The sequence below is a fragment of the Anolis carolinensis genome, unplaced genomic scaffold, assembly GCF_035594765.1.
Source record: "Anolis carolinensis isolate JA03-04 unplaced genomic scaffold, rAnoCar3.1.pri scaffold_8, whole genome shotgun sequence".
Classification (NCBI taxonomy): domain Eukaryota; kingdom Metazoa; phylum Chordata; class Lepidosauria; order Squamata; family Dactyloidae; genus Anolis; species Anolis carolinensis.
Genome location: NW_026943819.1, coordinates 3,467,211 through 3,481,634, shown reverse-complemented (window position 1 = coordinate 3,481,634; position 14,424 = coordinate 3,467,211). Strand labels below are relative to the sequence as shown.

General features: G+C 42.1%; 1 protein-coding gene across 1 annotated transcript in view; it reads left to right on the top strand.

Moving 5' to 3' along the window:
* zbtb16 (zinc finger and BTB domain containing 16) overlaps positions 1-14,424 on the top strand; it is a 211,558-nt gene that overhangs the window by 174,873 nt on the left and 22,261 nt on the right. Inside the window, exon 5 of the mRNA XM_062961416.1 lies at positions 10,769-10,939. Coding sequence (XP_062817486.1) covers positions 10,769-10,939 — 171 coding nt within the window. The remainder of the gene's footprint in view (positions 1-10,768; positions 10,940-14,424) is intronic.

Here is a 14,424-nt window from a genome sequence, read left to right as displayed (position 1 = left end):
ATCAACCTAGAGGCGTGGATGATGGGTTGTGTTGTCAAATTTTGAAGTTGGGGGGCCTGTAGTTTTGTTGTTTTGTCTGCTGCCCTGATGCCATCACTCTTTTATACAGTAGAGTCTCACTTATCCAACACTCACTTATCCAACGTTCTGGATTATCCAACGCATTTTTGTAGTCAATGTTTTCAATACATCGTGATATTTTGGTGCTAAATTGGTAAATACAGTAATTACTACATAGCATTACTGTGTATTGAACTACTTTTTCTGTCAAATTTGTTGTATAACATAATGTTTTGGTGCTTAATTTGTAAAATCATAACCTAATTTAATGTTTAATAGGCTTTTCCTTAATCTCTCCTTATTATCCAACATATTCGCTTATCCAACGTTCTGCCGGCCCGTTTACGTTGGATAAGCGAGACTCTACTGTATATATAGATATAACTGTAGCTTGGCAGGAGCTGGGGCTAACAGCAGGCGCTCATTCCACTCCCGGGATTTGAACCTGGGACCTTTTGGTCCGCAAGTTCAGCAGCTCAGCGCTTTAACGCACTGTGCCACCAGGGTGGCATCTACACTGCAGAATTAACCCACTTTGGCACCACTTCCCCTACCACAGCTCATTGTTCAGTAAAAGTCAGGGTCTCAGTTCTCTCCAACTTCCCAAGATATACAGATAAGACATCAGAACCAAAATGGGCTCTCAGTGCTCTCCCTGCAAGTCGCTTCTGGTTTGGAGAGCACCGAAACCCCATTGTTGTTCTGATATCACCTGACATCCGTCAGGAAGTCACAGCCACTAATGAAAGGACCAAGGCATGGACATCTGCAGCTCATCCTCTGTTCAGATATCAGCCAGTAACCAATGCCTTAAATCAAGAAACAGCTTCCTAAGATCTACAGAGATATTCACAGGAAAATCTCAGCAAGCAAGAGTCCAAAAGTCCAAAAATCCCGGGAGTGGAATGAGCACCTGCTGTTAGCCCCAGCTCCTGCCAACCTAGCAGTTCGAAAACATGCAAATGTGAGTAGATCAATAGGTAATCAGGGAGGAAACAGCTAGGCTTTAAAGCTGCAAGGCCATTACATCCTAATTATTTTTCCTAATTTCAGCATTCATACTTGCCTCCAACAGACAAAAAAACCAATCCGAAATATTGTATATTCACAACCTTTAGGAAATAATATCCCCTGATGGCGCAGTGTGTTAAAGCGCTGAGCTGCTGAACTTCTGGACCGAAAGGCCACAAGTTTGAATTGGGGGAGCGGAAAGAGCCCCCACTGTTAGCCCCAGCTTCTGCCAACCCAGAAGTTCGAAAACATGCAAATGTGAGTAGATCAATAGGTACCGCTCTGGTGGGAAGGTAACGGCGCTCCATGCAGTCATGCCAGCCACATGACCTTGGAGATGTCTACGGACAACGCCGGCTCTTCGGCTTAGAAATGGAGATGAGCACCAACCCCAGAGACTTAACGTCAGAGGAAAACCTTTACCTTTAAATGCAACCAGTGCCTCTTGACCAGGTGTGAGCAAACTTCGGCCCTCCACTTGCCTAGTTTCCAACAAACTTCACAACCTCTGAGGATGCTTGCAATACAGCCTGAAAAACTCCCAGCAAGCCAGAGACATAAACAGGAACACTGCATTTTAGTTCTTATCCTGATTCTTGTTTCGCATTTTCATTCCCCCGTCGCAAGTCTCTCCTCGGAAACTTTATTTCCCTCTGCCTTCTTTCCAATTGATTGACAAAATTAGCAAATCCATTCATGTTCTTTTCATTATGCGGCTCCCAATAAATCCCACCCTGGACAGAGGCGGGGAGGGGAGAGAAAAGGGTGGAATGAGTAAGAGAGAGAAAGAAAGAAAGACAGAGGGAGCGCATGGAGCTTAATGAGCAAGTGAGCTGACAAATTTGTTTACTGTAGGTGGAGACGCTCTATAACGAAAGGCATTTGCGTCTGCTCCATACAAAGCAACCCTGGGGCTTTTCTCTCTCTTTATTTTTACGGGAGGGGGTGGAAAAAAAGCACGGAGTGGGATATAAATTGAGCCGGAGAAGTAAGCAGAGCTGACAGCTGAGGAGCACGATTCCCTCCTCCTCGCCTCCAACTTTTCGTTCCGTAACTATTTTGTGCAAAGTACAATTTTCAATCCGGTTCATCCGAAGTGCAAGAACTTTTCCGACTCCGCCGTTTTGCTCTTCTGCAAATGGCTTTGGTGGAACCTGCAAGGAGATGGGGTTTGGCATGGATTTTGCAAAACGGTGTATCATTTGAGAAACCCTAAAACTTAACTTGCTTTCTGAAACGGCATTACCGTATATACTCGAGTAAAGCCGACCCAAATATAAGCCGAGGCACCTAATTTTACAACAAAAAAACTGGGAAAACATTGACTCCAGTATAAGCCGAGAGGTGGTAAGTTTCAGAAATAAAAATAGATACCAATAAAATTACATTAATCGAGGCATCGGTAGGTTAAATGTTTTTGAATGTTTACATAAAGCTCTAATTTAAGATAAGACTGTCCAACTCTGATTAAATCATTACTCTCATCTTCTTTAATGTAACTGCCCTTATGTATCCTTTTAATAATAATAGAGTAAAATAATAAATGTACAGTAGAGTCTCACTTATCCAAGCCTCGCTTATCCAAGCCTCTGGATTATCCAAGCCATTTTTGTAGTCAATGTTTTCAATATATTGTGATATTTTGGTGCTATGTACTTTCGGATGATGCGTGCAGATCCCAATAGGGTGGCCTTTTGCAGTTGGCAGATCGTGATTTTGTCAATGTCTGTTGTTTCCAAATGCCGGCTGAGATCTTTTGGCATGGCACCCAATGTGCCGATCAACACCTTATTATTATTATTATTATTATTATTATTATTATTATTATTATTATTATTATTACAGGTATTATTTTACTCTGTTATTATTAAAAGTATACATAAGCACATTTACATTGAAGAAGATGAGAATAATGATTTGATCAGAGCTGGACAGTCTTATCTTAAATTTGAGCTTTATGTAAATACAGTAGAGTCTCACTTATCCAATCCTCGCTTATCCAAGCCTCTGGATTATCCAAGCCATTTTTGTAGTCAATGTTTTCAATATATCGTGATATTTTGGTGCTAAATTCGTAGATACAGTAATTACAACATAACATTACTGCATATTGAACTACTTTTTCTTTCAAATTTGTTGTATAACATGATGTTTTGGTGCTTAATTTGTAAAATCGTAACCTAATTTGATGTTTAATAGGCTTTTCCTTGATCCCTCCTTATTATCCAAGTTATTCGCTTATCCAAGCTTCTGCCGGCCCGTTTAGCTTGGATAAGTGAGACTCTACTGTAATACTAACATAACTAAATTAATAATAAAGAGTGAAATAATAAATGTATTATTAATAATAAAAATAGAGCAAAATAAATGTAATGCTAACAATAATAATAGAGTAAAATAATAAATGTAATAATACCAATAAAAATAGAGAAAAATAATAAATGTACCATATATACTCAAGTATAAGCCAGCCAGGACCCTCACTCGAGTATAAGCCGAGGGGGGCTTTTTCAGTCCAAAAAAAGGGCTGAAAAACTAGGCTTATACTCGAGTATATACAGTACCTGTTAGTGTTTAAAAAGAATTGATTGTGCACCATGGACATGCCCCGATATTGGGCATGGGTAAGCTTGGCCCTTCCAGGTGTTTTGGATTCTGACTATGAAAAAGCACCGATTGCACCCCAGAATGAGAAAGCTGCGTGGTACGTTGTGTACTCAACCCAATGCCTTTTGCATCCTCTTAAGATGCAGACAGAGACCTGTCTCCCACGGAGCTGCTGCCGTGCTGCAGGGTTTCGCATGAGGAGAGAGCGAGGCAGGCACTTCTTGAATGAAAAACAGAGTTGCTTGTGTCACGGAGACACAAGAAAGCTGCTTGCATTAATGAGAGCTCCTCTATACAAAGATATGGGTTGGATTGGTTCAGAGCCCGCTGTTCATGGTGTAAAGTTGTTTGTTTCTATATTGGGGACTCAGAGGCTCATCTCCATTGTGGGTCCATCTGATGGAAGAGGTTGCCATTTTGGACTAGCCCAAAGACTTACTTACTTTACTTAGGCGATCCCTTGTAATTCGAGGATGATGGTCTTCCAGTTGAAGGGTTCTTAGGTGGCTGAAGAGCTGAAGAGACCTATTCTTGATCTGCATGTTCTCCCACGGTGAGGACATCGGTTTCCAGGTGGTCAGGGTTGACTTGATGGGCCTTCCTCTTGGCATGTTTCTCCCTTAAGCGCTCCATTCGTGCCTCTTCGAACTCCAGCACTGCTGGTCACAGCTGACCTCCAATTAGAGTGCTCAAGGGCCAGAGACAATGTCATGTTCATGTCAGGATGGAGGTGAACTTGCTCCAGGTTTCAGTCCAAGCCTGAAAGGAGCTGTCCAAGGTTTTGAGTCTGTTCCTTATCTTATCCAGTACCTTGGAGAGCTCCTTTAAAGGCATGAGACAACCTATGAGAAATCCACAGGCCCAATGGCATGAACTTCCAACAGCCACAGCTACTCAGATGTGGCCTGGTCCGAAAACCTAAAGGGACGATCAATGTCCATCTGTGGAGACCAGGCCAGTAGTTTCCCAAAGTTGCTCACTAATGGAGGCAAACTTGGGTCAGAGTCTTGCTCATTTGTATCATGTCAAGATTTGTTCAGAAGGGGTTTCCTTTTGTCTTCTTCTGAGGCTGAGAGAGATGGGTCTCCATGACCAAGCCAGGATTCAAACTTTGGTCTGCAAAATCGTATTTACATCATTTTTATCCCGCCCTTCTCAACCGGAGGGACTCAGGGCGGCTTACAACAGTCGGCAAATTACATTGCCCAAAATACATTCAATAAAACAATGACATATCCGTAGATAATAAAATAGTACCACATCTATTAAACCATGAATTTATGAATGAAATTTAAAATGCATGTATAGTTAAATTCGTCCACTAACACCTTCGTATGCACCTTGAAAATCGTAGTCCAATGCTCACACGAAGATGGCTCTCAGATCTTTCCATCCTACCTTGAATTTCTTTGCTGATCCATCTATTGTTCTCCTTGATTTTTCCTCCCTATTTAGTGGCCAACGCTAAAGCCCTTCGAGGACCAGTGTTGGTCCTAGTCATGCTTGAAGACACTTCATACCATCTTGAATGGAGCTTGCGGTTCTGCGAGAGAGAAAGCAGCCCAGATGGGCTTCTCTTGACTTGCTTGGTCTGATCCAGAGCACAAATGGTTCTTGGGCTTGGTAGTTTCACAAAAACAGAGACTCAATTGCTTGGATTCTTTAGAATGGAGAAGTAGAATCCAAGTGCTGTAATGGAGTCGTATGAACAAGATTCAAGTGCCACCCGTCATTGTGATCCGAAGTCTTCCTGGGAATGGAGAGGCTCAACTTGGCTCCCCATTGCCCAGAATCCTCTCCATCTTGCAAAAATGAGCAGTGGACCAATGGATGATATTGGGAGCCCAGTTCCATATTACGATCAATAGATGCCACAAAGCAGTCAGGTGCTACAAAGCCCTTGGAGATGACACCTTTCCTTGTGTCCATCTCCTTGGCATTGCAATGCTTCGATCTCTTTGACTCCATGCTCCAAATTTGATGTCTTCTTTTTTTGCAAGGCACCTACGATCCAAAGTAGAAATGTGGTCTCCAAAACTGGCATTTGGATGCCCTCCTGCAGAAACCCACATTGAACATTAGCCAAATTTGGGCTTTTTGCGGCGGCGGCCCTTGGCAACGCTCCCAGCGCCTTGCAGACATCTTCCATTTCTGGCAGGAAAACGAGGAGCGAATTGCATGTGGTTTCATTTCTTTTTGCATCCCCTTAAGAGCCCGACGGGTCTTATGATTGCCTTGGAAGAGCTAACAAATTGCTAATATAATTTTCTCAATTATTTTATGCTCCCGTTGCCTATGTTATAAAGGGAGGGAGTCTGTTTTGTTTTGTTTTTTTAAAGCCCCACGTTCTGCTCACTTAAATCTTCCCAGGACTAATGCAATTTGTACTGACTCATAACGTTTTTTTTTTCTTCCCAGAGCAATCAAGAATGCATAAACAAAAGCAAATTGTTTAATAGCGCAAAGGTCACCGGCTATTTGTTATTGACGACGTGTAAATATTGGGTTTGAGATGGAAAGGGGGAGATTTACCGCCTCCATTGGTGGTTCCCTGGGTTTTTGCAAAGATATAACTATGGAAAGGGAGGACAACATGAACGCATTGCCACCTTTGAACACAAAAGTCTTCTTAGAAAAAAAACTCAGCCTTTCCTATTGTTTTTTTATGAATGCTCCCATTAGAAAATGTGTTAGGATATAGGTGAACTACAATTTCCAAAAATCTTGGGTCAAGCCTCCTAAAACTCCCCCAGTATTCACAGTTATCCATGTTGAGTCTGTGTGCCAAGTGTGGTCTAGATCCATCATCTACTGGATTCAGTAGTCTCTGAATACAGGTGAACTATAACTCTCTGATACCAAGATCAATCACTCACAAAGCCTGCCAGTATTCACAGTTGGTCATGTTGGGTCTGTGTGCCAAGTGTGGTCGAGATCCCTTATCTGCTGGACTCAGTAGTCTCTGAATACGGGTGAACTATAACTCTCTGATGCCAAGGTCAATCACCCACAAAGCCTGCCAGTATTCACAGTTGGGCATGCTGGGTCTGTGTGCCAAGTGTGGTCGAGATCTCTCATCTGCTGGACTCACTAGTCTCTGAATACAGGTGAACTATAACTCTCTGATGCCAAGGTCAGTCACCCACAAAGCCTGCCAGTATTCACAGTTGGGTATGTTGGGTCTGTGGTCCAAGTGTGGTCTAGATCCATCATCTGCTGGACTCAGTAGTCTCTGAATACGGGTGAACTATAACTCTCTGATGCCAAGGTCAATCACCTACAAAGCCTTCCAGTATTCACAGTTGGTCATGTTGGGTTTGTGTGCCAAGTGTGGTTGAGATCCCTCATCTGCTGGACTCACTAGTCTCTGAATACAGGTGAACTATAACTCTCTGATGCCAAGGTCAGTCACCCACAAAGCCTGCTAGTATTCACAGTTGGGTCTGTGTGCCAAGTGAGTTCCAGATCCATTGTTGGTGAGGTTCAGAGGGCTCTTAGATTGAAAGTGAACTATACATCCCAGTCCCTACAACGCCTATAAATCCTGGTGAATTCTCCCCAAACCTCTCCAGTCTGTTCAGTTGGTGATCAATTCCTCTGTTTGCTGTGTGCCATAGGGAAGTGTACGAAAGGGTTAAGGGAGAGCCAGTGGGCGGGGTTATGCAAATGGAGAGAGAAAGGAACACTGGGATGTGCTCGCTGTAACCTGCAATGTACTTGGAGGGAGTGACTTGGTGGCTCCTCAGCATTGGGAACTACAACCGTGCCACATACACACATATAGATTTTCACTTTTATTATGTGTATAGATTATTATTATTCATAGAATCATAAAGTCAGAAGATAACACAAGGGCCATTCATTCTTTGTAGTAAAATATAGGCCTAAATTCATAGTCTGAAGTTGATCTGCTGGAAGAGATTGGTCTTAACTGTTGTCACAAACTCAAGATAAAACCTGGAGTCAGTGGCTTTTTTCTCCATTCTTCTGCAATCATTAATATTTTTAATTTTGCCTATATATATATGAAGATAATCTGCGAATACCTTAGTAGAGTTTTCCTCCCAGTTTTATCTGATGAAGGTTAAGTGCCGACGTCGCGCTCAAAATGCTTCTCCCTTGACTTTAAACTCGCCGTCTCCTTTTTTAATTTGCCTCTTATTTTATTTTATTCTAATTTCCTTCTTAACTGCGACGGTTGGGTTTCATTAGCAAAGGAAACGCTTGGCTAAGATGGCCTTTTTGGCATAACTGCTTTTTTGATATTACGCTCCGTCTTGAAAGTCTCTGCATTAGTACCTATTTCTTGGAAGGAGGGGCTCTGGGGATGATGGGCCCATTTTGCCGATTGAAGGGAATAAAAAGCAGCAATTAAGCTCGGATTTGCCTTTTGCAGAATCCGCTTTTTGGCTGGAAATTGTACCTAGAAAGAGCCACATTAGGGTTTGCGGAGTCAATTGACGAACAGTGCTCTCCGTTTGATGTTTTGGAGATATTGTTTCATAATATGTTCTTTTAAAAAGTTACTCATCCCTTTGGTCACAAAAATAGCAATCTCAGAAAGACAGGAAAGGACCGGAATGAGATCTCGGCATTCTGCTTCAGCCTCTCCATGATGAGACAAATCAAAGGCAGTGCGGCTCAAAATGGTGCAATAATTTGCAAAATTTTGATCCACTGATTCTTTGTGCATCTACACTGCAGAGTTAATGCAGTTCAACACTGCTTTAGCTGCCATGGCTCAGTGAAATCATGGGAGTTGTAGATTTGCAATGTCTTTAGCTTTCTCTGACTTTTTGGAATCTCTAGGATTGAGCCATGACACCTAAAGTGGAGTCAAACTGCATTTATTCAACAGTGCAGAATGGGTGAACCCTTCGTTTCCAACCCTGAATGAATCTAGATGCTGGAAATGTTCTTTGCGTGGTTTAGCAGCCGTTGACAATTCATTTCTGTCTTTTCAAGCAAGCAGACCAGGAAGCTGTGTTGTCATTTAAGCTGAAATCCTCACCAAGCCTGGATCTACACTGTCATATAATGAATGCAGTCCGGACTGCATTATATGGTAGTATAGTATGGTAGTTTGAACTTCATTGAGCTATGGGTCTGCAGTGCCCATATAATGTAGTTGCATTGTGCTATGGGTCTACACTGCCCATATAATGCAGTTTCAAATTGCATTGTATGGTAGTATAGATCCAGCCCAAGCTGATCTTCCACGTCTAGTTCCACTTTTGTCCCTCAGCTGGAACTGTGACTTGTTCTGGAGTGTGCAGAGGAGCAGTCACAATAATAATAATAATAATAATAATCATCATCATCATCATCATCATCATCACCATCGGCACACTGGGTGCCGTGCCAAAAGATCTCAGCCGGCATTTGGAAACAACAGACATTGACAAAATCACGATCTGCCAACTGCAAAAGGCCACCTGACTGGGATCTGTACACATCATCCGAAAATACATCACACAGTCCTAAACACTTGGGAAGTGTTCGACTTGTGATTTTATGATACAAAATCCAGCATATAGATCTTGTTTGCTGTGTCATGCCCTGTCTTTGTGTCAAGTAGTAGTAGTAGTAGTAGTAGTAGTAGTAGTAGTAGTAGCAGCAGCAATGGGATCACAAACCTGAAAAGGTTGTGGAAAATGAACACGCAAAGATACTGTGGGACTTCCGAATCCAGACTGACAAAGTTCTGGAACACAACACACCAGACATCACAGTTGTGGAAAAGAAAAAGGTTTGGATCATTGATGCCGCCATCCCAGGTGACAGTCGCATTGACAAAAAACAACAGGAAAAACTCAGCCGCTCTCAGGACCTCAAGATTGAACTGCAAAGACTCTGGCAGAAACCAGTGCAGGTGGTCCCGGTGGTGATGGGCACACTGGGTGCCGTGCCAAAAGATCTCAGCCGGCATTTGGAAACAATAGACATTGACAAAATTACGATCTGACAACTGCAAAAGGCCACCCTACTGGGATCTGCACGCATCATCCGAAAATACATCACACAGTCCTAGACACTTGGGAAGTGTTCAACTTGTGATTTTGTGATATGAAATCCAGCATATCTATCTTGTTTGCTGTGTCATACAATAAAATAATAATACAGTAGAGTCTCACTTATCCAACATAAATGGGCCGGTAGAACGTTGGATAAGCAAATATGTTGGATAATAAGGAGGGATTAAGGAAAAGCCTATTAAAAATCAAGTTAGATTATGATTTTACAAACTAAGCACCAAAACATCATGTTATACAACAAATTTGACAGAAAAAGTAGTTCAGTACGCAGTAATGTTATGTTGTAATTACTGTATTTACGAATTTAGCACCAAAATATCAGGATATATTGAAAACATTGACTACAAAAATGCCTTGGATAATCCAGAAACTTGGATAAGTGAGACTCTAGTGTATATAGGCATTAACCCCTTGCAAGCTTTTGCCATCTCTATGTACCTTTATATGTTTATCTATCTATATACATTAATTTTATATTTGAATTTCCCCTCATATGTTTGCAGGTCTTTGCAAATCCTTTATACATATAGATCCATGTACCTGTTTATCTGTAGCCATACATATACATTATTTTTATATATGAATTTATCCTCATATGTTTGCAAGTCTCTGCAAATGTTATACAACAAATTTGACAGAAAAAGTAGTTCAATGCGCAGTAATGTTATGTTGTAATTACTGTATTTACAAATTTATCACCAAAATATCAGGATATATTGAAAACATGGACTACAAAAATGTGTTGGATAATCCAGAACGTTGGATAAGCGAGTGTTGGATAAGTGAGACTCTACTGTAATAATACATCACACAGCCCTAGACACTTGGGAAGTGTTCAACTTGGGATTTTGTGAAACAAAATCCAGCATATCTATCTTGTTTGCTGTGACATAATAAAATAATAATAATAAGTATAAGTAGTAGTAGTGGTGGTGGTGGTGGTAGTATTGTTTGTTTGTTACCCTCCCCTCCTCAAGGCTCAAGGGGAAGTAGAGAGAAACTGCTTAGGAGACTCAACATCCTAGGTCTGATGGCCACCCTTCCTCTTCTTTCAGGCTCCGACATGGCGGTCTTCTGCCTTCTCTGCGGGAAACGGTTCCAGACCCAAACGGCCTTGCAGCAGCACATGGAGGTGCATGCCGGAGTGCGCAGCTACATTTGCAGCGAGTGCAACCGCACTTTCCCCAGCCACACCGCCCTCAAGAGGCACCTGCGCTCCCATACAGGTAAGACGGCAGAAGCAGAGGGAGGAGAAGTCGGGGCCGTACTTCAAGCCCTGTTTTGGGTAGTTAACATTGGGGAGGAGAGTGAATTGGAAGCAATTTGGGCGGGGAAGGAACCGGCGGTCTTGGCTCCAAAGAGGATGAAACAAGAGAGAGATGGAGAGATGGGCAGAAACTAACAAACTACTACTAGAGAGATGGCCCGAAACTAACAAAATGAAGTTCAACAGGAACAAATGCAAGATACTTCACTTCGGCAGAAAAAATGGAAATCAAAGATACAGAATGGGGGACGATGCCTGGCTTGACAGCAGTGTGTGCGAAAAAGACCTTGGAGTCCTCGTGGACAACAAGTTAAACATGAGCCAACAATGTGATGTGGCTGCTAAAAAAGCCAATGGGATTCTGGCCTCATCAATAGGGGAATAGCGTCTAGATCCAGGGAAGTCCTGCTCCCCTCTATTCTGCCTTGGTCAGACCACACCTGGAATACTGTGTCCAATTTTGGGCACCACAGTTGAAGGGAGATGTTGACAAGCTGGAAAGCGTCCAGAGGAGGGCGACTAAAATGATGAAGGGTCTGGAGAACAAGCCCTATGAGGAGCGGCTTAAAGAGCTGGGCATGTTTAGCCTGCAGAAGAGAAGGCTGAGAGGAGACATGATAGCCATGTACAAATACGTGAAGGGAAGTCATAGGGAGGAGGGAGCAAGCTTGTTTTCTGCTGCCCTGCAGACTAGGACACGGAACAATGGCTTCAAACTACAGGAAAGGAGATTCCACTTGAACATCAGGAAGAACTTCCTCACAGTGAGAGCTGTTCGGCAGTGGAACTCTCTCCCCAGGGCCGTGGTGGAGGCTCCTTCCTTGGAGGCTTTTAAGCAGAGGCTGGATGGCCATCTGTCGGGGGTGCTTTGAATGCGATTTCCTGCTTCTTAGCAGGGGGTTGGACTGGATGGCCCATGTGGTCTCTTCCAACTCTACTATTCTATGATTCTATGATTCTATGATTCTAAGAGTGTGTTTACAAAGGGGACATGCCCTCTTCTTCCTTCCCTTTGGAGCCCAGACCAACTGCATTTCCATTATTGGCAGCTGCTGGGATGGAAGGCTTTGGATAAGTCCTTTCCCGCATCCAAATGTGCATCCTGAGAGGATGGCATCCCTCAAGTTCCTATAAAAAGTAGATGGTGGCACCAGTTTTAGCGTGGCTCCTTTGGTGACCAGAGCATGTTGTCCATGAAAGGGAACACGATGGGAAAAAAAATCCTTTCTGTCCCTCTCTCTCTTCAACATTCAATGTTTCTCATGCTCAGTAATGCTGTGCATTTCCTTTCCATGTCAGTTGGAATGGTGAACCCATTGCAGGTACCGTGTTTCTCCGAAAATAAGACAGTGTCTTATATTAATTTTTGCTCCCAAAGATGCGCTAGGTCTTATTTTTAGGGGATGTCTTATTTTTCTATGAAGAAGAATTTACATTTATTGTTGAACAAAAAATGAACATTATTTATTTATTTATTTATTTATCACAATATTTATATCCCACCCTTCTCACCCAACAGGGGACTCAGGGCGGCTTACAATAAAACGCATATATAAAAATTATACAGTACAATATAAATCAGTTAAAATTATTATTAACTTACCTCAGTATTCATAAAACACATTATAAAATACAGGTATACTGTACAGTAGTTGTCATCACAAACCAACATAACCAGACAAACTCTGAATCCTATCAAGAATTTCTTGTTACTATCATTATTTCCATGTACAACTGGTATGTACATTTACCAATTCTGCATGCTCTGGTGTTCTGTTTGTCAGGCTCTGGGCATGCTTCCAAACAAAAACTTTGCTAGGTCTTACTTTAGGGGGAGGCCTTATATTTAGCAATTCAGCAAAACTTCTACTAGGTCTTATTTTTCGGGGATGTCGTATTTTCAGGGAAACAGGGTATTTGCCCAGTTTGTAAAGGAGCTAGCCAAGGTGCTGAATCCTTCCCTCCATGTGCTCAGCACCCTGGACAGCTCCATTGCCCCACTCATGTGGATCCCAGCAGCCACTCCAAGTGCTGGTCCCTCACTCACAATACGAACGGTATGTTATGTTCTGAACATTAGCTTCCCTTGATCTCCAACCAGACGAGAAGCAGAGAGATTAGGACAAGCAGGTCCGTCTCAAACGTGTCTCAAACTGGCTCATAAGGAATCCAAAGTCATCTCAATCTGGGGTGCGGAATCGTCCTTTCTCCAAGTTCTAGTCCTTAGTCTTGTTGTTTTGAGATGTAATTTAATTCCTCCCTGAAAAATTAGTGTCGGAAGAGAGGCTGTGCGAGGTGCTCCGTCATATGACCTTAATAAGTGGCCATGCGGTCGCAATTCATCTGCTTAAAGTATGGGTTGCCAGGCCACCCCGGTGCCCCCCACCCTCCTGGCCGCCTTTAATGGGATTGCGCAAACCTGTGTGCTACATGTGTGTGGGATTAAGATTGCATGAGGAAGGCGGCATGTGAGGAGAGGAGGGCTAACGCTGGCACGTCTGCCTTCCCTCTCCGCTCCTTTAAGGACCAGATGCTCAGAGCCTGGGAAAGTTATCCAGTCCTATCGTCCCCTGACACACAAGTGGGAAATTGGGTAGATAGTCTAAACCAGAAGTTTTCAAACTTTTATAGCCACAGAGCTTTTTTTTAATTAGTTAAATTTTTATTGATATATATAAGAATTAAGTACCACGAAAGAGTGAGAACAATGGTTGTTGACAGAAAGCGAAGAGAAAAAAATAGAAAGTCTATTTTAGAAAAAGGTGAGAAAGAAGAAGTGTGGGAGTGGGAAAAGAAGATAAAAAAGGGAATAAAAAAGGGAGAAGAGGGGGAAAAAATATAAACAACAATAAACAAAAACAACAACAAAAACTATAAATACGTATAAAAATGACTTCCAACTTCGCCTTTGCATTTCCAATTCTAAAAAAAGAAGAGGATGATAAAGAAAAAATAAATAAATCAGCCTTTTTTTTCTAAAATAATAAGGACAAACACGAAAAAGAATGTTGTCCTTTATGTTGGCTGAGTCAATGATTCTTTGCTTTTCATAAAATGATAAGAAGAGGGACACAAAAAGAATTGTCCTTCTGTTATTTAATTGATATACTTCAGCTTCTTTTCCTTTCAAATTCTTCTACTTTAGACCAGTCTGTGTATTTTATCGGGTTTCCTGTGTTTTTCTTTAGTAAAAAAAGTTAATTTATCCATGTCCTTTGTCTCTCTCACTTTCTGTAACCATTCTTCCATATTCGGTATTTCCTTTTGCTTCCACCTTTTAGCTAAGCTAATTCTGGCGGCTGTCGTTTTTTTTTTTTAAGCAAAAAAACATTAATATATTATACTAGCTTGGGGACTCGGTGATGCCCGGCTTATTTGAAAAAGCATTGGGTTGTTGTATGTATTCCGGGCTGTATGGCCATGTTCTAGAAGTATTCTCTCCTG